Source organism: Diabrotica virgifera, chromosome 2, assembly GCF_917563875.1.
Source record: "Diabrotica virgifera virgifera chromosome 2, PGI_DIABVI_V3a".
Classification (NCBI taxonomy): domain Eukaryota; kingdom Metazoa; phylum Arthropoda; class Insecta; order Coleoptera; family Chrysomelidae; genus Diabrotica; species Diabrotica virgifera.
Genome location: NC_065444.1, coordinates 131,231,475 through 131,257,209, shown reverse-complemented (window position 1 = coordinate 131,257,209; position 25,735 = coordinate 131,231,475). Strand labels below are relative to the sequence as shown.

Below are 25,735 nucleotides of genomic sequence, written 5' to 3'. Positions count from 1 at the left end.
ATAACTTTAACAGAAACAGCATGAAAATAGCTCCTTGTATAGTAGCTCCTTGTATCCGAATCATTTTGTAACTTGTTACCTTTGACCTGAAGATGCTCTACATATTTTAAAGAGCAAAACCGGTCGTCGGAAGTTATAATAAAGATTGAGAGTAAGTCTGACTTTTACTTCATTCAGTTATTCTAAATGTTTATAAACTACAAAATTTTAAAAATTTGGCATTAGGATTTTTGAGTATGTTAATTATTTTTTATCTTTTTTTAATACATTTTGATACTATCACTCTTCTACTTTCATTTGGCATACTCAGAATTGCTCTATCTTCATTATTTTCTGTTTTATCTTATTGCAAAATAAAGGTCTCTGGGATAAACAAATAGAATAACTCTTAAACTAATTAATGGATTAGTCTCAAATTTCGAGGGTTTGTTAAGTACCCCAATATCCAACTTTGGGTGAAACACTAAAGTTCAAAGGTAGTTTTAGTAAAAGTTATTAACAAATAACGATTTTCACTTATTTTGCAGTTTGCGTAGCAACAATTTAACTTTTTAACTTTCAAAAATCGGCATTTTGAAGGTTTTTCAATGTTCTAAAAAACTGAATTTTGTAATTTTATGTCAACTATTTAGTTTTTGAATGGAGTGCAAAAAATCGAAAAAATCACGATTTTTGCACTAAATTGTTAATAATTAAAAAACGGACGCGAACTCTAGGCGGGAAACAGGTAGGTTTTCTTCCTAAAGGTCTACAATAACTAAAAAAGTAGTCAGCTACCTGGATCTTTGAGTGTCCCGAGAAAATCCTTATTACCCTGGACTAATAATATAATTTCGAATTGGTTTGAATGCCCTGTGTCCGTTTCTTCTCGATCGACGATTGGGAATAGTTATTCTAAGTCGTGGAGTAAAAATGGTTTTATTGACAGCCACTGATAATTATTACACTAGACGTAATGACTTGTTGTTGGATAGGTTGTTTCAAAATAGACTGCGACTCAAAATAGTCCGGACCCCAAATTTATAATGCCCACAATTAATCTACAACTCGTCAAAAAAGTTATTGTCATGGGCATAGTAAAAAAACCTTTGTACTTTGAATTCTTAAAAATGAAAAATTAGGAAATTATGATTAATGTGAGATTACAAATTAAGGAACTAATTTGTCATTAAACAGTAAGTTGAGTATGTCACTGTTTTTATATCAATACGTATGTTCCATTAGTTCCGTGAGTGTCGAAAGATCTTTCCTTCTAATATATTTCTCATGATCTCTTCTAGTCCAGGAACCGAAGCATTTCACCTCGCAATTTTTACAGAATGGATCGATTTGCTTGAAAATTTGAAAATAAGTAGTGGATAGTTCAAGGATCAAAATCTATATGATGCCGAAAGGCGCTTTTACCATGGGGGAGGTTGCCACCCCATCTTAGGGGTGGAAATTTTTTATTATATTTTGACTGCAAAAGTTGATAAAAATATTCATTCTAAGCAAAAAATGTTCTATACATTTTTTTGATAAAATTAATACTTTTCGATTTATTCGCTATCGAAAGTGTTAGTTTTATACAGAAAAAATCAATGTTTTTTGATATATACTCATTTACCATTCACTCAATTTTGGGAATTTTGGAAATCACTCAATTTCATATAAAAACATTTTTTCATATATATGATGCTAATCTTTCTATTCTGAAGAAAATGGCATTTTTGCCAAACTTCAAAAAGTCGTTATTCGCTTTTAACTCCAGTTTTTTTAAAACTAATCATTCTAAGCGAGTCAAACTTCTAGAATCTATTAATAATACATAAATAAAGAAGAATGAATAAGACCAATGACTAAAAGCAAAGCTAACTTACATTAATATGCTTCCAATTGGATTTCTTTTTTTTTTTCTCAAAAGAATATATTGGTTTTTTAACCGTAACCTTTTTAATTTTTATCTTAGAAAGTTTGCTAAAAAATAATTTTGTAGGTTTTTACAAGATCTATAAGACTATTAATATTAAATTCTTTTAAAATCCTCAGTCGCAAAAAGTGGTGACTTTGAAAGGGTTGGTAAAGGTGATTTTTGCATGTTATTACAAGATTTAATTGTCAATAGCTCACTCAATTTTTACCGTAGAAAAAATTTTTGCAAACCAAGTTCTTGGGAATTAAATAAGCTACAATATCATATTTAAATATTTTTTCGTATCTATGATGATAATCTTTCTATTCTGAAGAAAAGGAAATTTTTTACCACACTTCAAAAATTCGATATTTGCTTTTGATTCCATTTTTTTAAAAACTAATCATTTTAAACCAGTTAAACTTCTAAAACCTATTAATAATACATAAGTAAAGAAGACGAAATAGGGTCAATGACTAATTTTATTCAGGGTGGTGATTAGGGGTTTGCTTTCAATCACTTTTTCGCTGAAAAATATAGGGTCTGACATTCTTTTCATTATAAGCCACTTAATTTTTGAGCTAAAGACTTTGTTTGATTTCTGGAGATAGATATTTTTAAATACTTCAAATTAGTTTAAACAAGTTATCCTCGAAAAATGCATAGTTTTCCCGTCTTTTGACTTTGAAACTATAATATTTAGCATTTGACGAAGAAGAGCTAACATATAATAAAGTATAGCTCGATTGCTATTGGTCTTAAAGAAAATTTAAAAAAACGGTTTTGTTTATTTTTTCAGTTATTCAAAAAAACTTTTTGAGTTATTTGCAGAAAACTGATTAAAAACATTAATTTTTTTAATATAAAACTAACACTTTCGATAGCGAATAAATCGAAAACTATTAATTTTATCAAAAAAATGTATAGAACATTTTTTGCTTAGAATGAATGTTTTTACCAACTTTTGCGGTCAAAAAATTTTCACCCCCGACATAGGGTGGCAACCACCCTCATGGTAAAAGCGCCTTTCGGCATCATATAGATTTTGATCCTTGGACTATCCACTACTTACTCTCAAATTTTCAAGCAAATCGATCCATTCTGTAAAAATTGCGAGGTTTTGTCCTATTTTAAGCTTCATTACTTGGACTATTCGTAGAAGGGAATAATTCATTTTAGTTGATGTTCAGCTGTATTGTCGTCTATTCATGGTAAACTTTGTATGGCGGTTACATGGGTCTTTTACAGTTTCTTCTCATTATTGTTAGGGTTGTACGTAAAATCTTTTGAGGGCACTGATAAAATCAATCCACGTAATCCATGAACGCTTATTATCTAAGTACCTTAGCAATGGTTGGACAATTAATAATTCCGGTAATGCTTTCAGCATTACCGGAAATTACAAGCATTTTATTATTATATATAATTGCAGCACATTATTCGATTCTTTCCAAAAATGAAATTGGATCGTGAATTACATTTTCTAATTTGGTCTATTAAGTGGGTAGACGCAATGCAATTGCAATGCTTTTTTAATGCATTCATTTTTTTCGTATCCTGAGAAAACTAATTAGTATTTTTGGAAAATTTAAACGCAGAATGAAAGACTACATTATTGCCGAGGGCCGAAAGTCCATGAAAACCTCTAAAATGTTTATTTGAATAAGTTACAGAGGTGACAAAAATGAGAAAATTTAGTGTAATTTTTAATTTCAAATATCTTATTCAAAAGAAACCTTTTGTTTATTCTAAGGGACTTTAAATTTTTTAACAATATTTATTAGTTTTTTCACGATTCGAAATGAATGCATTTAAAAAGAATTGCAAGCAAAGTTTGCGCCTTTGCTCTTAACGGAAATTGACATCTTGAAACATTGTTAACATTTTCCTAGACGTACATAGTACCTAGAGCCGTATCTGCTTAACTCATTTTGTAGATCTCTAATTTATAAACCTCATTTTCTAGATCTCATTTTATAGATTTCTAAACCAGTTGGTTCCTTGTCTTCTTATCGCATTATTTCTAATTAGTTGAAGAACGTAAAATTTCGCGAAAATGTGTTTTAAATGCATTCATTTTTTTCGAATCCTGAGAAAACTAATAAGTATTTTTGAAAAATTTAAACGCAGAATGAAAGATTACATTATTACCGAGTAATTATTACATTGCCGAAAGTGCCTTAATACAGTCAAACCCGCTTATTAGAATACCTCTTAAAGGAATATCCCGGTTTTAGGAATAGAAATTTGAGGTCTCGAACCGTTTCTACTAGCGACCAATGATCGGTTATTAGAATATCCCCGTTATAGGAATATTTTTGATTGGCACGAAGGCTATTCCAATAAGCGGGTTCGACTGTATAATCAAAAAGTTTCTTTTGAATGAGATATTTAAAATTAAAAATCACACTAAATTTTCTCTTTTTTAACCCCTGTAACTTATTAAAATAAACATTATAGAAGTGTTCAGGAACTTTCGGCCCTCGGAAATAATGTGATCTTTCATTCTGCGTATAAATTTTTCAAAAATACTTAGTTTTCTCCGGATTCTAAAAAAAATTAATGCATTTAAAACAGATTTGCGCTTACGCCCTTAAGTATTCAAGCGCAATGTATATGCTTCATAGACTTCTAAAAAGCATTTGAAAGAGTAAGACACGTCCTACTATTAGGACGTTTGCTAGAAGTTCGTTTAGATGGGAAAGACATCAAACTACTAAAAACCGCAAGAGTTAGGATCGAAAGTTCCACGTCCGCAGAAGTAGAAATTAGGAGGAGAGTTAGACAATGCCTGCTATTTAAATCTTTACTCCGAGTTTCTATTTAAAGAGGCACTGGAGGAATCCAGGGATTGAGTCAAGGCGAACGGCGTAAATATCAACTGCATTAGATACGCCGATGATACGGTGTTGATGGCGGATTCCGACTTGGGGCTACACCGACTCATTGACACGACCAACTCGATCTGTGAGCAATTTGGTTTGGAAATAAACATTAAGAAAACCAAAGTGATGTCAATCCGAAAAAAAGTAGAATATACTTCAACCTTGCACAATAAATGCGCGCATTTTATAACAGGTCAATTTTATCAATATAATCAATAAACCTGAGATGTTAGATAGATATCAGCCTAAATTCTGATTTAGAAATAAGATCTATACTAAATGTACAATCAAAATGCAGTAGAAATAATCAAACCAAGACAGGTTTAATGCTACTAGGAGCACTCCCAAATCATAAAATTAACAATGTATATACATTGTAAATCCCAAATCATGATTTCCCAAGTTTATACATTGTAAATTATTATTCGGGAGTGCTCCTAGTAGCATTTAACGTGTCTTGATTTGTCCATTTCTACTGCATCTTGATTGTAAATTTAGTATAGAATAGAACAGATCAAAAAATCTCCCGAAAAAATCAAAAGACTCTTATGTAATTCTCGAATAATACTCAAAATTCGACTACGTTTATCAAAATGTTATGACTGGTCGACTCTTTTTTATGCAGTTAAGACGTGGACCAAATTGACGTGGACGTTGAACAAATTTCATGAACATCCCATACTTACCTTAAACAAAGAAGTGGTGCATACAATACGCAAAGAACGAGAACTTTTCAGTTCTTATTCAGTCAAAGTGAAAATTCGAACAGTGAAAGTTAAAAAAACATCATACCTAGATCACAGACTGAGAAATAGTAAGTACCAATATGCTCAACTATTATTAGTATGTAAACGGAAGGATCGATGGATAGAAAGAAAAAGACTTTCGTGACTATGAAACATCCGACAATAGACAGGGCTAAATACTAACAGCTAAAGACAAAGAAGAGCTTGCAATTGTAGTAGCCAACCTCTATTGAGGAGAGGGCACTTTAAGAAGAATTCAAGCTCGGGCGCCAAATTATGTAACGTGTTTCCTTAACATCCGCGTTGTCGTTAGGTTCTCAAATCTTCCTCTATGTGCGTATCGGACTTAATTATTTATCGAAGGTTTTAGTAAGAAATGCAAGCCAGCATCAGTAAAATAGTTCTTATTCCTTGACTACACACACTTAAGTACAGTCGAACCCGCTTATTAGAGTACCGGTTATAGGAATATCCCGGTTTATGGAATATAAATTCGAGGTCCCGAAACGTTTCCATTTACTCCTTAATAAATTTATCAGCTTATTGGAATACGTATTCAAAAAACAATACCGCTTATTAGAATAATATTTTTCAGATCGACGAATAAATTTTTACCTACAATTTCGAATTTTCTAAAAATTTAAATTATGTCTTGTACTATGGTTTCTCGCCAAGGGCTTTGAATGCCTGTAGTGCTGATTTATTTATATTATTTGGGTTTGTCAGATAGGTAATAAATATTTTATTGCGTTGTTATAACTACCAATTAAATCGTTTACTGACAAATCCAGTCGTAAAATAATTTCCATTGTCTAGAAACTATACATATTGCCACCCAGTTGCATGTTTAAGAAACAGTTCGACTATCCTAATCGCTTGTAAAGTTATAAAAACGTTTTCGGGATGGCCAAACCATTGTAAATTTTTCTAATTTATATAATTCAGAGGAACAAAAGTTACTAGTATTTTATGTAACAAAAAAACAAGCTACAATTACCGATTATTTTACAAGACTAGATAAGTAATTTTCTTATTAAGTATATTATGTATTTTAATAAGAAAATATTTACATAATCTATATATTGCATACATTTCATATTAATTACTGTATACATCCACATAATATAATGTAATTTGGTTTTTTAATAAATATGTTACGCTATTGTATTATTGGCATAAAAAGACCTAAAACAATATACATATACATAATATTAACATAGTATGTACTATTATTACGTATATTCGATAGGTACACTTATTACGGCTAGCCACCAATGGTCGGTTATTAGAACAGGGTTGCAAAAAAACATGTTTTTTTATTTTATACAAAACAAACGTTTTTTATGTTTTAAACGGTTTTTTCTGTTTAAAACATGTATTTTTTTTGTTTTAATATTACATGTTTTAAACAAATAAAACGTAGAAAAAAACATTGTTTAAATCATATTTTCTTAAAATGAGAAGGGTCTGTTTGAGGAACTGCACAGATACATATTATAAGATATTATAATAGTTATTATATTATAATTATAATAACTGCACAGATACATATTTGCCCAAGATATAGAAGTGCCAGGAATAAAGAGTAGTATAACAAAAATGGCAAATATTTTAGAAATGTATATTTTGCTAGCGCAAAATTCAGAGAAACTGGTGATTCTGCTCTTTTATTGCATCAGGATGTTCGTTGGAATACTTTATCGGAAATCGGAATGCTTAAAAAGTTAGTTGAAAAACTGGCTAATATTATTTCACGTTTGCTCTGTGGCCAATAGAATAAGTATTGATAAAGATGTAAGATGTAATAAAGCTTGTAAATGATACAAATTTAAAGAGTGTATATAATATCAAGATTATAAAATAGGGCTTACATCATTTCAAGAATATGACTTACACCACTTTGATTTTAACCCTTTCATTTCTTAATCAGTAATGAACTAATGATTTGTTTTCAGAAAGACATACTTGCAACAGGTGGTGGCACATTTAGGCCTCGTCTCACAGATGTAGGGGCACAAATGTTGAGTTTGATTGGCAATCAAATCCAACCTTTACCCAACAGTTGTGACAGTGCATCTGGTTTCTTCACATCTGGTGAGTCCTTATTTTATTAATTTATTTAAATAAAGGTAACTAATTTTAAATTTATTTATATATATATATATATATAAAGCTTGATCAATATTTCCAATATTATCTGAACAATAACCTGTATATGGTCTTGATCTGTACAAAACTTCTGAATTAGAACATTTTTTTGTTCAGCACGTTATCCACAAATGTAGTACAGTGACCATTAGTTTAATTATTTAAAACTATTATCTGATAATGCTAGGTTTACGTATTCTATGGATGTAGCAATAGAAAGAAGCCACCTTCTGTTAAAAAGGATGATTAGAAGAGGGAGGTATGGTATAGTCGGTCTAGTCGGTTTTCTAAAGATTAACTTAAGTTTATCCATTGTTTCCAAAGTATGTACATCCGGATGTAAGTTTTTGAGTAAATCTAGAATGTTTTTGGCATCTGAAAGATTTCCATCTAAATTGGATATTGTATCCTACAGTTCTAAGTCAATTTAAGATTTTTTGAAAGGTATTATTGTTTAAAGTTTGATTGTTAAAGATATTATTTCTATGTTGATCAATAATAAATCTGAGAACAAGGGTGATAAGCGGTTCCCCATAGCCAGACCTTGTGCCTATCTATAGACATCATTAAACAAAAAAAAGATCTTTTGTAAACCAAATTTAAGCAAACTCAAAATATGAGAATTAATATCAATAAATATTATTAATACGAATTAATTATTATAATTATTTATTCCAATTCTAAATTAAGGTAGATTATTAACTTAGCTATTAAGATAGTTAAAGTATATAAATAAAAGTAACTACCTACCTAATTCGAGAAAGATTTTTTTTATAAAGAAAAAACTATCTGGTACATCTAAAACAATTGAAATTTTTTTTATTTTTATAGTTGCACAAGACAGTCAAGTGGAAGTAGATTACCTACAATTGGAAGACACATAGCAGACGTCCAATGTACCCTCTACTTCCACTGTGCTGCTCAGTACACCCACGACAACTGCTGTCCTGCCCAAGAAGACAGCCAAGATGTCTCAGGCTCGTTCAAAAAATAAAAAAGTAAAAGATGTAGGGAGCGAAACCCTTAATGTATCTTTTACAAAAAAAATTGAAACAGCAAGACTAGAAAAAAGAAGTAAGATAGTATTTTTCAATAAGAAAAAAAGAAATTTTAGAAGTAGAGCTTCAAATAAAAAAATTCGATCTCAATAAATTATTCGGTAATAGTGGTTAGGTATGTACCTAATAAAGTAATTTTAAATAAAAATTGTAAATTCTTTAAATAATAAAATTAATAAAAAATGTGTTTTTCAAAGTTTATTTACCCACCTGTTAGAATGAGTTATTACCTACTAGCTTCATCCTCTGCTTCTTTGTCTTAATGCATTCCACAATTCTTCATTTGTTATGGTGTTGGGCCAATACATCTTCAGAATATTTTGTGGGAATCTATTTACAAAAACTCTTCCTTGCATTTCCTTCTGATATTGTTCATCTCTCACTCCCATATCGTAGTATCCCTCACATATAGTAGTATTGATTTGATGATACTATTAAATGTGTTTTGGCTAATTTATGTTGAGATATGATATGAGAGGATTTCAAAGGCCTGTTGTCTGTTGTTCTTTTTCCTATTCTATGTTTAATGTTTGCCTGGACTCCAACTTTTGCACTATTATACTATCAAGATAGCAGAATTCTTTAACCTGTTTTATTTCTTCTTGATTGATGTATAGTTTACCATGCTCACTTATTCCTATTCTCATCTCTACTATCTTATTAGTGATGATTTTAAGACCAACCTCATCTGCCTTTCCCTCCAGCTTCCTTATCACGTTCTTCATGTCATCTATTGTATGTGATATCAAGCAGATATCATATTGCATATCCCAATGTTGGATTTAATTGGCAACCAAATCTAATCTTTATACAACAGTTGCAGATGGTGCATCTCCTTACTTGCCATGTAGTGAGTCCTTATTTTATTTAATTATTTAACAAAAGGTAAGTAGTAATTCTAAATTAAATATTTAAAATTAAACATTATTTTTTTATTTTCACACTAACACAATATGTTGAAGTAGAGCTGAACTAATGCTCCTCTATAGCACCATCTACATGTGTGTGCAGCCCAACATACAGTGAGCATGTAAAGGTTGGAATAAATTAATTTTCTCGAGAATGGAAGATTTTGGAAAAAAATCCCGAAAGAGGTTAATTTTTATTTTTAAATTACGACTTTTTGGCATTATTATCATACTAGTGACGTCACCCATCTGGGCGTGATTACGTCATCAATGATTTTTTTAAATTAGAATATTGGTCGTGTGGTGGCTCATTTGAAAGGTAATTGAATTTTCTAATCAGTAATATAAACACTAACATAATTACTTATACAGGCTGCCCAAAAAAAATTTTTTTGATTAAATTTATTGACATAAAAAGAAGAATATGTCATTTATTTAATTCAAAATACACTTTACTGCTCTTAGAAAACAGAAAGAAATGTTTATTTGAAAAATATTCTTTGCTTTTCGCTTAAATTAAATGTTCAAAGTGTCAAGAGGCAGGTGGGTGGCTGCTTTAATATTGAATTTAAGCAAAAAACAATATTTATTTGTCAAATAAACATTTTTTCCTGTATTCTGATAGCAGTAAAATGTATTTTGAATTAAATAAATTACAGACATTCTTCTTTTTATGTTAATAAATTTAATTAAAATTTTTTTTGGACAGCCTCTATAAATAATTATGTTATTGTTTATATTACTGAATAGAGAATTAACTTACCTTTCAGATGAGCTATCACAAGGCCCCTATTCTCGTTTAAAAAAGTCATAGATAACGTCATGACGCCCAGATGGGTGACGTCACTAGTATGACATATAGGCCAAAAAGTCGTAACTTAAAAATAAAAATTGACCTGTTTCGGGATTTATTTCCAAAATTGCCCATTCATGAAAAAATGAATTTATTCCAACCTTTACGTGCTCACTGTATAATTACACTATATATTTAATTTTAAAAATTAAATTATAATTAAATAACTAATAATTTTATTTATTTATTTATTAAGCGCAACAGGCCTTGTAGGCCTAGGGCTAAAATGTTTACATTTCTGATTACATAAATAATATAGTAAATAACTTAATATAACTTACATAACTTATAAATTTTATTTAAATACACTTCAGTCTTTTTACACACTCCTTCACCACCTCTCTCCATCTCCTTCTGTCCAATGCTAGTTCTTTCCATCTCTCAATGTTACTTTTCTTCAAGTCTTCATATACACTGTCCTTCCATCTTTTCCTTGGCCTGCCTTTCCTCCTCTTTTGTATTGGTATTCGTGAAAGTACCATTTTTGGCATTCGTTTACTTCCCATTCTCTCTATGTGCCCCAAGTATCGTATTCTCTGTGCTTTGATCGTCGTCGTAATCGTTGGCTCTTGATATAGTTCTTCCAATTCTTTATTGGTTCTTCTCACTAATAATTTTAAGTAAACACTAAAATACCCTTTATTTAATAACTATTTAACCTATATAATAACTAAAAAACTCTATTTAATAACTCTAAACAACTATTTATAAACATTAACAGCCCTTTAATCAACCAATAACCTCAAATTAGGTGACAGTTCCTTTTGGTCGCCGTGTGACATGCGAAATTGGTTAATCAGCGTTTCGGAAACTCAAAACACTTATGATCGGCTGTTAACTAACGATTAATCGTTTGTTAAATCATATGATCGACTGTTATTGAACTCCCGTTTAACTGGTGTTATTGAAACTCAAAATGCATTTGATCAACGATTAACCATCGATTACATAATTTTTGAGATGATCGTCCTTTCGGAAACCGGCTGTAAGACTAGGTATTTATAAAAATTAAAGTATATTGCAGGGACAAAGCCCAAACAAATACTTGCACTAAAAGGAAGAGTCTACAGAGATATGGCTAGAACTTCTGGAAGCATTCGAGACTGAACAAGCAAATGGCAAATTTTTGGTAAATGATACGAATAAAGTCAAGGATCTTATGAAAATGGCTTTGATCCCGGCTCATTTTTGACAAATTTTACTTTAGTGGAAATAAATTTAGTCAAGAGCAAATAAAAACTGGCACGGAATATAGAAACTTTTATCCAGAAGCATTGCCAACTATTATTAAATACCAGGCAAAGTGTGTACGCTTTAAACCATATATGTTTTCTAAACATCTAATTGAGAATGTAACACATCATTGGCATGGTGACGTTCTATGGTCATCCAACAAAAAACTCTTCTCATCATACACTTTAGTCAATTCCAAACTATGTAATCGGCTAGGCAATGTCAAAGGAGCTAGGTTGGTTTCAATTTTTAAAGAGTTTATTTTTATAAGTGATCATGTGGCTGATCAGATTAATGACTTAGATTGCAAGATTACTATAGAAAGTGAGACTATAGAGACTGAAACAGTTTGAGAAATTTATTAACTCTTGTATACAAAATGTTTTGAAGTTTTCCAATTTTTGTTGTGTTCCCATTATGTATTAATAAATAAGTAATAATATATTTGTTAAAAGTCTGTATTTGAGATTTTTTTTTCATATTTATGTACATTTATCCTGGTCCGGAGTTCAAATCCTACCGCCGGCAAGAACAACTAGACATTTTTAAAATGTCTATAGGCCCCAGGTCGACTCAGCCTGAATAAAATGAGTACCTTGGGTAAAACCAGGGGTAATAATAGGCGGTTGAAGCGTAGCACTGGCCCTGTTACCTTCCTTGTATACCGTAGGCCCTAGATATAGCAGACTACCCTGCTATACTCCCAAAGCCGCGTGCGGTATAAAACGGGAGACTATTACTATTATTATGTACATTTATATACATGTATCGTAGCACTGGCCCTGTTACCTTCCTTGTATACCGTAGGCCCTAGATATAGCAGACTACCCTGCTATACTCCCAAAGCCGCGTGCGGTATAAAACGGGAGACTATTACTATTATTATGTACATTTATATACATGTATTATATTCACAAAGAAAATGAAAAAAAAACGCTTGTTTAATTTAAGTGTTTTAAACACATACACATGTTTAAAACAGTTGATTAAAACAAAATATTTAAAACAAAACAACCCTGTATTAGAATATCCCGGTTATAAGAATATTTTTGCTTGGAACGAAGGCTATTCCAATAAGCGGGTTCGACTGTAATTATATTTACAAATATACAGGTAGTGGCAATGCAGACGGAAAGTAACCAATCTACACAACATACGTACTACCGATGATTGATAAATATACACTGTATATTTATCAATCAACGGTTACAGTGTGTTTTGTACCTTAAAATTATTTGAAGACGTACTGTAGAAAATAGAAGAATTCATAGCTGGTCAGTGTCGTGCGCCGATTGCAATATTGGTTAAACTGCCAAACTAATTTTTTTTGAGTCAATATTGACCTACGATACCAGTTGAGGGTTAAGAATAAAAGTTTTGTGTAAGAAAAAAAGAGATATCTAATTCTTCTTAAACCTCATTGAAACAAATTAAAAATGACGTTACATATTGCAAACTTTTAACTCTAGGTAAACCGAAGAGTACATAACGTAGTATAACCTTCAATATATTATAACATTGTTGTTTATTTGGGTAATAATCTCACCCAACAACTAAAAAGAGAGATAAAAGAATTTAAAGAAGAATCCATTAGGACATACTTAAACAACCTAACGAATGATAGATCCACAGAATACTCACTACGGAAGGCAACCAAAGGATTAAAAAGACCAATGATGCAAATACCACCCATAAAAAAAGAAGACGGCACTTGGGCTAGAAGCAGCGAACAAAAAGCAGAATGCTTTGCTACACATCTAGAGAAAATATTTCAACCGCATCAACAACAAAAACAAGAAGAAGAAGCATTACAGAGCAACCATTTGCAAGAAGAAGAGAACATAATGCCAGTAACTGTAGAAGAAGTAATAAAAGAAATCAACTATAATTTAAACCCGAGAAAAGCTCCTGGCTTTGATTTAATAACAGGACAAATATTAAAACAGCTCCCAAGAAAAGCAATTGTCAAGTTGACCTATTTAATTAATGCTGCGATCAGATTAAAATATGTTCCTTCATTGTGGAAAGTGGCGGAAATAGTAATGATACCAAAACCAGGCAAACCACCACATATAACCTCTTCCTATAGACCAATATCACTGCTACCCACAATATCTAAATTATTTGAAAAACTTCTCCTCAAAAGATTGCAACCAATTATAGTAAACAAAAAATTAATTCCAAATCACCAGTTTGGCTTTAGGCAGAAACACTCAACTATAGACCAACTCCACAGAGTCACCGATATTATAGAAAATGCACTAGAGGAAAGAAAAGTTTGTTCAGCTTTATTCTTAGATGTTGCCCAGGCATTTGACAGAGTTTGGCATGAAGGACTATTTCATAAATTAGAGACTATTCTTCCAAAATCATACACAGACATAATTAAATCGTACTTAACTGATAGATATTTCAGAATCAAGCAAGATGATGCTTATTCTGAACTTAAAGAAATAAAAGCCGGAGTCCCCGAGGGGACTCCGGCTTTTATGAGTCTAGTTTAGTCCCCGAGGGGACCGGATTGGGCCCGGTCCTATATCTCCTTTATACATGTGATCTACCAGAATTCGATAACTACTGTTTAGCTACCTTTGCCGACGACACCGCCATATTAGCAGTAGGTAAAGATAACGTAGAAACAGCTAATAAACTACAAAATGCGATGAGCAACTTCCAAAAACGGACTAAGACGTGGAAGATTAACGTGGACGTGGATTGAATGAAAGCAAATCAGTACATGTTGATTTCACTAATAAAAAAATTCTTTACGCACCAATAAAAATTAATGGACAAGACATTCTTTATGCCAACACAGCCAAATACCTGGGCTTAAGCCTAGACACGAAGCTTCGCTGGAAAGCCCATGTAAAGAAAAAGAAGGAAGAATTAAATATTAAATATAAAAAATTGTACTGGCTACTGAGAAGATACTCAGGGTTGTCAACGTATAACAAGATTCTAATCTACAAACAAGTTATAAAACCAGTATGGACGTATGGTATCCAACTATGGGGATGTACAAAATAGACAAACTTGAAAACAATACAAACTTTTCAAAACAAAATATTAAGGGGCATAGTTAACGCACCCTGGTAAATCCGTAATGACGACCTCCACAAGGATCTACGAATGGAGCCCGTCGACAAAGAAATGCGAAAACGCGCAGAAAGTCATGAAAAAAGACTTCTTCTCCACGAAAATATTGAGGCCATCCAGCTCCTGGACAACTCAAACCAGAAAAGAAGACTGTAGAGGACCAAACCTCACGAGTTGGTGTAGTGTGCGAAAAAGCTAATAGCGGAGCATTGCGCGACTAGTGTGCAAGCAACGTGTTGGTGTAGCGCGTGATAAAGTGAAAAGCAGCGCTTTGTGTGATAGTGCGCTAGCAAAAAGTGCGCCAGTAATAATAAAGAAAACTAAGAAGACATCAAAGGGTGACTCTTAGATATTAAGTAGTTAGTAAGATAGGATAGATAAAAAGTTACTCATTGGTCAAAGACCAGATTGTAGCACTTAAATTGTAGCAAATAAAAAAAAATTGGGTTTATATGACTGCGGACACTAATTCCATTCGCCAAATGTACAAGTTACTATTAATCATTTTTCAATTGTAGATCCTCGTTTTGCTATTAATCGTGTCGTCTTTATTATACCTCAGAATAAACAACTTGTTGGGCTCCAATTTCTCGATTGATGATATTATTTAAATAATTCAATAGTTTAACATCTGATATAATATATAACATCTTTAACATTCTATCTTTTATGCTTACCACTTCCTTCGTCTCCTAAAAGGTTTCCCCAACCTCCACATTGAACTCTGGATCCATTAGGATTTATCAAGAGTGTATTTGATCCTGTACCTGCAATACAAACTACACCACCTGTCTTTGATGTGGCAGCTACTGAACCTTCAGTATCACTAGCTACCAATACTTTTTCTGCTAAATTTGGATAGTCTTCTAGAAGTCCTTTTTTTAGTATATTATTAGTTTCTTCTTGTTCACAGCCGCTAAGACTCAAACCCTACAAGAAATATTTTATAAAACGTTATTTAAAAATAAGTTTCTAGTTCCAATTTAAAATGTTGTAATACTGGTTATCTCCCCTCCCACCCTCCCACGGAAGACAAATTTCATTCTTTTATCAGAGCTCCAGAAGTTCGTGCTTTGATTAATATTTTTAAACTGAAATAGTTCTAATTGTAAATAGCCCAGTAAATGAACGGGAAATTCGGCGATACCGTGTAATTTTCGGGGGCAACTCCGAATTGCATGATTTGGATTTAGGTTCTACTTACCCTCCACTTCAAAGTTGAAATTGTGCCGTTGGTTGCTTTTACTTGGGGGGTGACAGTCACCCCTTCTTGGGGGTGAAAAACATAGGTTCAAGATAAGGCCGGAAATGGATAAATTGACTGATTTTAAGCAACTTTTGTTTTATAGAGTTTTTTACTTAAGTCAATACTTTTCGAGTTATTTGCCATTGAAAATGTTGATTTTTCGACAAAAAAACTACATTTTCAGACGGTTTTTCGCAAATAACTCAAAAAGTAAATATTTTATCGAAAAAAATAATCTTAACAAAAGTGTAGCTTATAAAAAACCCAAAAAAATGGTGTATCAGTAAAGTCTATCAATCAAATAAAAACAAAGTTGTAGCTATTAAACTTATTAAATTACTTATTAAATTTATTAAGGTAGATTACGCAATTTGCAATTTTTTTTTAAATTTTGCAATAGATTGTTACTGATTTTTATTTCACTTTATTGTGTTTTATTTATATTGACGATTTGTATAATTTTAGTAAATTGTATTTGTTATTGTTTTTATTTATGATTTTTGTAAGCTTTGTCTATAAAATTGTTAAATTTTTCATGACAATAAAGCATATTTCTATTCTATTCTATTCTATTCTAGCTAATGAAAAATACGTTCTTATTCATCTAATTCCAAATCGAATATTTCAAGGTGAAATCACCGAAAAATTAAACACTTTTCGGGAAAAACCCATTTAAACTTTTTTAAAGTGTTTATAAAAAGCTTTGTTTTAATTGTTGACAAAAGTTTTAGCATTAAAAATAAGCGAGTTACGCTCAAAATAAAGTTGGCCCTTTTTTTTTGTAAAAAATCATGAAAATCTCGCCGTGTTTAGCTCCCCAAATGAAATTAATCGCTAACGCTTTACAAACAATTTACTTACCTATCTATTTTTTATATGATATGTCAGTCTCACCGGTTTAAAGTGTTTATTTTTGAAAGGGTTATAATTGAGAAAACTTGAATGGGTTACTAATCACGAGTGTATGCAAATTTTGAACAGCCATATCTTAACCAATTTTTGTCTTACGGAGACATAAAATGAAACTAGCATATTTATAATAGCAAAACCTACATTTTTTTATTCGTTAGAATTTTTATTATCACTAATACTTTTTAAGTTATTTTGAAAAAATGAAATTTTTCAAAAATTTTTAGAAAAATTTTTTTACTTCAAACCTAAATCAAAAAGTTTTCAAAAATAAGCACTTCAAACCAATCAAACTTACAGATCATATAAACAATACACATACAGTTAAAATAGATGGTAAAGCCAAACGATTAATTTCATTTAGGGTGCTAAATAGAGGGAGGTTTTCACGATTTTTTTTACCAAAAAAAAAAGAGCCAACTTTTTTTTTAGTGTAACTCGTTTATTTTTGACGCTGTAAACTTTTGTAAAAAACAAATAATAAGCTTTTTTTCGATACTTTAAAAATGTTAATAAGGTTTTCCCGAAAAACGCTTCTTTATTCGGTGATTTCGCGTTGAATTATTCGATTTGGAATTAGACGAATAAGAACGTATTTTTCATGAGCTACAACTTTGCTTCTACTCAATTTGTAGACTTTACTGGTACACCATTTTTTTTAGGATACACTTTTGCTAAAAATATCTTTTTCGATAAAATATTTACTTTTTGAGTTATTTGGGAAAAACGGTCTGAAAACGTAGTTTTTTTGTCGAAAAATCAACATTTTAAATCGCGAATAACACAAAAAGTATTGGCAAAGAAGAATGAAAGAAGTAAAAAACTTTATAGAACAAAAGGTGCTTAAAATAAGTCAATTTATCCATTCCTGGCCTTATTTTAAACACGCGTTTTTCACCCCCCGAGAAGAGGTAAATGTCACCCCCCAAGTAAAAGCAACCAACGGCACAAATTCAACTTTGAAGTGGAGGGTATGTAGAACCTAAATCCAAATTTTCATGCAATTCGGAGTTGCCCCTGGAAATTACACTTCAAAACGGTAATTTATTGGGCTAAAAATAATACTATCATATTTAGTCCATTCACTAAGGGTAAAATATTGCAAAACCTCTAAATTTTAAAGAACTGCTTGGATTGAAATGAAATTTGGCATACACATAGCTAACATGTCAAAGAAAAAAAGTGATATCGTACTGATGTGTGTTTTTGCCCTGGGAGTGAGTTTGACTCCTTCTCGAGAGTGAAAAAAATATACGTTCAAAATAAGTCCGGAAATGGATAAACTGACTAATTTTAAGGAACTTTTGTTCCATAGAGTTTTTTTACTAAATCAATACTTTTCGAGTTATTTGCGAGTGAATACGTTCATTTTCAACAATAAAACCATGTTTTTAGACGGTTTATCGCAAATTACTCAAAAAATAAGTACTTTATCCAAAAAAATATTCCTAGCAATAATATAGCCTTTAAGAAAGTGAAAAAAATGGTGTATGTATGAGATCTTTAGACCGAGTAGAAGCAGAGTTGTACGTAATGAAAAAGGACATCTTGGATATTAAAGCACCCTAATATGTCGGACATCTTGGATATTAAAGCACCCTAATATGTCTGTGTAGATTTTGGCGTTCGATCCGACCATCACTTGAGGACAGGTTCGTTTTCGTCAAACACCAAATCGAATATTTCAACGTGAATAACCAAAGAATGAAGCACTTTTTGGGGAAAACTCATTATAACTTTTTTAACGAGTTTAAAAAAATCTTTATTTTTATTTTTTTTAAGTTCCCATCATCAAAGGTAAGCAAATTACGCACAAAATAAAGTTGGTCCTTTTTGGTAAAAAAATCGTGAAAGTCACCGCCTAATTAGTTCACTAAACGAAATTATTCGTTACCGCTTCACAAGTTGCTGTACTCGTTGTTTTATGTGATATTGTTTACATGATCTGTGAGTTTCATCGGTTCATAGTGCTTATTTTTGAAAGGCTGTAGTTGACAGGGATTGAGCGAGTCACTAATCACGAGTGTATGCAAATTTTGAACAGATAACCAATTTTTGTCTTACAGAAAAACAAAAAATCTGAAATATTCAGAAAAGCGAAACTTACATTTTTTTAGGTTTGAGATTTTTGGTGTCACTAATAATTTTTAAGTTATTTTGCCAATAATTTTTTGTTCGATAAAATGCTTACTATTTGAGTTATTTGCGAAAAACGGTCTAAGACATGTTTTTTTTTGTTGAAAAATGAACATATTCAATCGCAAATAACTCGAAAATATTGACTTAGTGAAAAACTCTATAAAACAAAAGTTTTGAACATATATTTTTTCACCCTCGAGAAGGGGCAAAACTCACTACAATGCAAAAGCACGCATCGGCATAATATCACTTTTTTCTATGGCATGTTAGCTATGCGTATTTGCGTATGCCAAATTTCATGTCAACCCAAGCAGTTCTACCGGGTGGTGAATTGGAAAGCGGGCCATAGGAAACTCAATGTAAAATTCTAAGCTGTTAAATTCCTGCTTCCCTAATTATTTTACATCAAAAGTCATCAGAAACTATTTGTAGAGAATTGAATTCTCTATTGAAAACAACTGTTAATATTGTTCTATGAACAATAATTATTCAAAATTTTGTAAAAATATAATACAATTTTCAGAGTAATACGCCAAAGCTAGGCCACACACAATACAATAATGTGTATAAGATTGCATTTGTTGACAATGAATTTATTATATTAACAATTAGAACTGTCAATTTTTTTAATTATTTTATCATTTTTTGTTTAAAACACAATAAAGTTGATAAGATACCCTTAGTTAAGGAGAAAATATTAATAATAAAGATATTTTCTTCAGTCAATAATGTGCTCACTGTCAGTTAAATAGTAACGTGTGGCCTAACATACCCACACATACCTACTGCGGTAAATACATTATATTTTTCAAAATTTTGGAATGTGTTTAAATCGTAGAACAATTGTAACTTCTGTTTTTAATACAGATTTCAATCCTCTACAAATAACTTCTCATGACTTTTGATGTAACATAATTAGGGAAGCAGGAATTCAACAGTTTAGAATTTTACATTGAGTTTCCTATGACCCGTTTTCCGATTCACCACCCGGTACCTATAAGCCGATATGTGAAACAATTGTGCATTTAACGATAGAAGCATATAATTTGGACCACATCTACACATATGTATAAAGGTTTAAATTCAGATATAAGGCCATTTCCAATTTTTCCTCTTACAAAAATGGCGGGTATTCAAAATGGCGACTATAAATATGTGACTAATAGCACGATAACTTTTGAACGAGACGTCATATTTCAACGAAATTTGGTATATATGTTACAGTTCAAGTTGATTCTCAGTTAGAGTTGACTCCAACTAGTTGGAGTCAACTCCAACTGAAACGAGCAGTAAAAGTTGATTTTAAAAATTTAAATCAACTTTTACTAGTTGGAGTTGACTCTGCCTGGATCGATTCAGTAAATGTTGATTATACGAGTATCTCAAGTGCATTTTTGATGAGTGTGCTTTTCTTTGTTTTGACCGTTTCAACTACTTATTAGTATAGGCTGTAACGTCGCCCCCGTTAGGTAAATTATTCTGATTCGATTTTTTGCACAAACTTACTCAAAGAAATACATCCGTATAACAATCCTTAAAACAAATACACAGGGTGTCACGCGGTAACGCGTTCGAAAAATTGTTTAATAGTTATTTATGTACCAAGTCAGTAAAGTGGCTCTTTATCGAACGAGTCTGATATTACGAGCAGAGGAAGCGAAGCGAGCAACAGACGCGTTCGATAAAGAGTATTGAGGTGGTGCGTACAAAATTGTATCGTCAATCATAAAAAAAAATTTACACTTACTTACAACTTTGAGCAATTTTTGAAGTTATACTTCTTTAGGCGCGATTGAGATTGAGGGTGAATTTATAATAATCTGCGCGCATGCGCACACCGACAGTATGGTAATAGGGTATTAGTCGTTATACGGGCTCTGATTGGGTGTTGAAATGATCTGTCAATAATAAATAATTGTTCAGTATGAAGGTAAACAAATGTATAATATATTAGTTTTATTGTTGTGAGGACAGAAACAAAAAAGTTTATAATTGTAGTGACTTTTAAATAGTTTTTAAAGCAACAGGTACGTAATAATTGTAAATGTATCATAGGTACCTGCCTATTTGAACCTACCAAAATACATAGTATGTAATTGTATGTAATTGTTTTCTTACTCTATGTTTTGTTGTATTTTTTCAATTCTAAATCATTTCATTTCAAAATCAAAATAATTTGATTTAATTCAAAAATGTCAAAAGTTTAATCCGTTTAGTTAGTCGATCTTCGCACATAATGACACATTGTCTCCGTGGCGAAGCGTTTAATGCGAATGAACCCCAATACAACGCCAATACCAACCGCGCTGATAAGTTGGTTCGAATCCCAATAGAAACTTTTATTTTTTTTTTTATACATTTTATGATTGTAAGTATATTTATTATATAATTTTATTTTCAGAAAATACGTATTTAGTTAAAAAATTTTCCGACAATTAATGTTCAGAAATCATTTGTCGAATTTTTAATGTGTTTGTGTGTGTTTTATTCTTTTATTATTTTAATTTTTGGCACTGTTTTAATAAAAATGTTTGAGAAGTAGTAAGTATAAATTAGTTTAATATTTAAATAAAATATAAATAAAAAGTATATTAATTTCGTTTATAATCATATAATCATATAATAGAAGTATAACTTCTTACGTGCGTACAAAGTACACACACATTCTTTTTTTTTTTAATTTTAGACAAAATAAAAAATTCGTATGACAGTAATGACAGATGACTTTTGCATGATGACCGGTTTTGATGTTTAATCGATAGTTATCAATATTGTATACCTACCTAATTACTAAATCTGTAAAGTTTTGAATTATTTTGTATGAATATAATTGCGAAACACTACAGAATTTTACTTTTTGACATAAATTTTATTAATAATAAGATAAATTTTGTACAATAGTTTTAATAATTAAAGTACTTAAATAAATTTTAATTTCACTCAAATAAATAATCGATTGCTGCCATTGACCACTTAAATTCAATCTCGGTTAATTTGATTAATAATCGCGGCAGGTAAAGTAACATTATTCTTTCAATACAACAAAGTGTTACTTTACTGCCGAAAATGAGGGCAAATGAGTACAATAATGAATGATTTTAGTGACGTTTGGCGATAAACAATGATTTTAAACAAATTCGCAAAAATAATTTTTTCACTTCGTACAAATTTTTTTTAGATCCTTTGGGCCTTTTTTCTCTAAAATTGACTGTTGTCGAGTTATTAGCGACTTAAAATTTGAAAAACGCCAAAATAACCATTTTCAAGGTTTAATATCTCGGTTAAAGATAATTATTGTGAAAGTCGAGCGAGCGGCCATGGAGTAACTTCATAATCGCTGGCCTCATACGCCAGTGCACGTGGGTTCGAGCCCTGCCAAAGACAAACCATTTTCATTTCATTTCCAATAATGACACGAGCCGTCTCACCGTGCCTCGGAGAGCACGTTAAGCCGTCGGTCCCCCTGGGTTAGTGTACATCGACACTAGTTACTTGAAACAGGGTTAAAGATGTAATTGGCGCCGGAACTGTCCGAAAGGCAAAATGCCATACGATATTATATATTATGAAAGTCAGAAACTAAAAAAAATCAAAGATTAAAGCTACCTCTATAAGATCCTGAAGAAATTTTTGTCATTATTTCATTAATAAGATATTATTTTTAATTATCAACAATGAGCGCTAAGCGTGTATTGAGGCGGCCGTCAATGTGAGTGCGAGTAAGATTCACCAATGGACGGCCGGAATGGTGCATCTCTTTAGCACTCGCCATTGACGGCCGCCTAATACGCACTTAGCGCTTATTGTTAATAATTAAAGATAACAGCTTAGTAATAAACTAGTGACAAAAATTTCTGCTGGATCTTGTAGAGGGGGCTGTAAAATTTGATTTGGTCACTTTCTGACTTTCATAATAATGGATTTTAACCGAGTTATTAATTCGCATTTTTCAAATTTTAAATCGCGTATAACTCGACAACAATCAATTTTAGAGAAAAATCACAAAACACCTTTTTTTGCTCAGAATAATCTAAAAAATGATCTAAAAAAAATATTCGAAGTGAAAAAATTATTTTTGTGAATTTGTCTAAAATAAAATTGTTTAAACAATTTATCGATCAAGGTACTGCCTGGCACCCAGTAGATTTGTTATAAGGACCTCTTTTTGAGTAAGTTTGTGCAAAAATTTCGAATCGGAGTAATTTACCTAACGGGGGCGACGATATAGCCTAGACTAATTTGAACATCTTCAGTAACATTTAATTTCTAGAATCGGCTGTTTGTGTGAATCACAATCAACTTTTACTAAATGGCATTGGGAAGAGTATACTTTTCCTAGTTGGAGTCTACTTTTACTAGTAAATGTTGAATATAAATCTTCATTTTATATTTATAATCAACTTTTACTGAAACCAGCCATTAGAGTTAACTCGAACTAGTAAAAGTCAACTCCAACTGGATAATCAACTTGAACTGTAACATATACATACGTTTTTTTATGTATAAATCGAAGTCTTGAACCTGAAGAATCGGTTTACCAGAAGTTGTATTTTTTCTGGTTTTTATGTAACAATATGTTGTTTTTTTCAATTCTTTCACCCTGTATATAATAATTTCTCAAAAAGTTAATACAGCCATTGAAAAAAGCCTAAAAATATTTTTTAGGAAATATTTTGAACTTTTTAGTTATGTTAATTACCATTAAATAAATGCATACCGTATCTTCACATGTACCTACCTATGTGCGGCAGATTCGTGCAAATATAAGAATTATTGTGCATTTAATGGTAGAAGCATATAATTTGGAACACATACTACACATATAAAGGTTCAAAATTAGATAGGAGGCCATCTCAGATTTTGCCTTTTACAAAAATGGCGGGGATTCAAAATGGCGACTATACATATGTGACTAATAGCACGATAACTTTTGAACGAGACTTCAGATTTCAACCAAATTTGGTATATAGGTTCTTTTTTTGATGCATAAGATCGAGGTCCTGAACCGGAAGAATCGGTTTACCAGAAGTTGTGTTTATCCTGGTTTTTATGTAAAAATATGTTGTTTTTTTTTTCAATTATTTCACCCTGTATGTATTAATTTTTCAAATAGTTAATACGGCCATTAAAAAGAGCGTAAAAATATTTTTTAGGAAATATTTTTAATTATGTTAATTACCATTTATTAAGTGCAAAACGTATCTTCACATGTACCTATATGCGGCAGATTCGTGCAAATATTATACGAATTATTGTGAATTTAATGGTAGAAGCATATAATTTGGACCACATATACTACACATATAAAGGTTCAAATTTAGATACGAGGCCATCTCAGTTTTTGTTCCTTTTACAAAAATGGCGGGCATTCAAAATGGCGACTATACATATGTGACTAATAGCACGATAACTTTTGAACGAGATGTCAGATTTCAACCAAATTTGGTATATAGGTTCTCTTTTTGATGAATAATATCGATTTTCGAGGTTCAAATTTTGATATGAGGCCATCTCAGATTTTGTCTTTGGAACTTTTGAACTAAAAGTCTGATTTCAGCCAAATTTGGTACCAAGGTTCTTTTGGAACCTTTTTCAACCGGAAGAATTGGTTTACCCGAAGTTGTGTTTTTGCTATTTTCTTATGTAAAAATATGTTGTTGTTTTTTCTCTTTCACCCTGTATATATTAATTTTTCAAAAAGGTAATACCGCCATTAAAAAAAGTGTCAAAATATTTTTTAGGAAATATTTTGAACTTTTTGGTTATGTTAAGTACCATTTAATAAATGCTTAACGTATCTTCACATGCACCTATATGCACAATAATTTTTATATTATTTGCACGAATCTGCTGCACATAGGTAGGTACATGTAAAGATAAGTTATGCATTTATTAAATGGTAATTAAAGTAACTGAAAAGTTCAAAATATTTCCTAGAAAACATTTTTACGCTCTTTTCAATGCCGGTTTTACCTTTTTAAAAGATTAATATATACAGGGTGAAAAAATTGAGAAAAAACAACATATTTTTACATAAAAAATCAGGAAAAACACAACTTCTGGTAAACCGATTCTTGCTGTTCAAGCGGTTGATCTTACACATCAAAAAAAGAACCTATGTACCAAATTTGGTTAAGTCGGACTCTTCGTTTAAAAGTTATTGTGCTATTAGTCAGATATGTATAGTCGCCAAATGGCCTCATATCTAATGTTGAACCTTTATATGTGTAGTATATGTGGTCCAAATTATATGCTTCTATCATTAAATGCACAATTATATGCAATATTTGCACGAATCTGCCGCACAATAAAATTTTAAGCAAAAACCGTTAGTAAACGGACTAATTTAGTTATGTCTACTTGCAGACTGTTTGATATATTACATACTAATATTAATGAAATTTGTGAGAGTGGGAAAGTCAAAACATATGGTGAAGAAAAGCTTGATTTGTAGTTGATGTAGTTTGGCATATATCTGGAAGATAATATCACTCTTTGAATATAATTGTTTCATGATGATTATTGAACGACGAATAACAGCCAGTTATGATTTTTTTACAAGCAAGATACTTAGATACATAATTAAATATTTATTTGAGTTGAATAAACAATAATTATTATGA

The 25,735-nt window shown here is 31.2% G+C and overlaps 1 protein-coding gene across 1 annotated transcript in view; it reads right to left on the bottom strand.

Moving 5' to 3' along the window:
- The window catches only part of LOC114327488 (N-acetyl-D-glucosamine kinase), a 154,822-nt gene that overhangs the window by 5,543 nt on the left and 123,544 nt on the right, over nt 1–25,735 (bottom strand). The window contains exon 3 of the mRNA XM_028276131.2: nt 15,496–15,748. Within this exon, the coding sequence (XP_028131932.1) occupies nt 15,496–15,748 (253 nt within the window). The remainder of the gene's footprint in view (nt 1–15,495; nt 15,749–25,735) is intronic.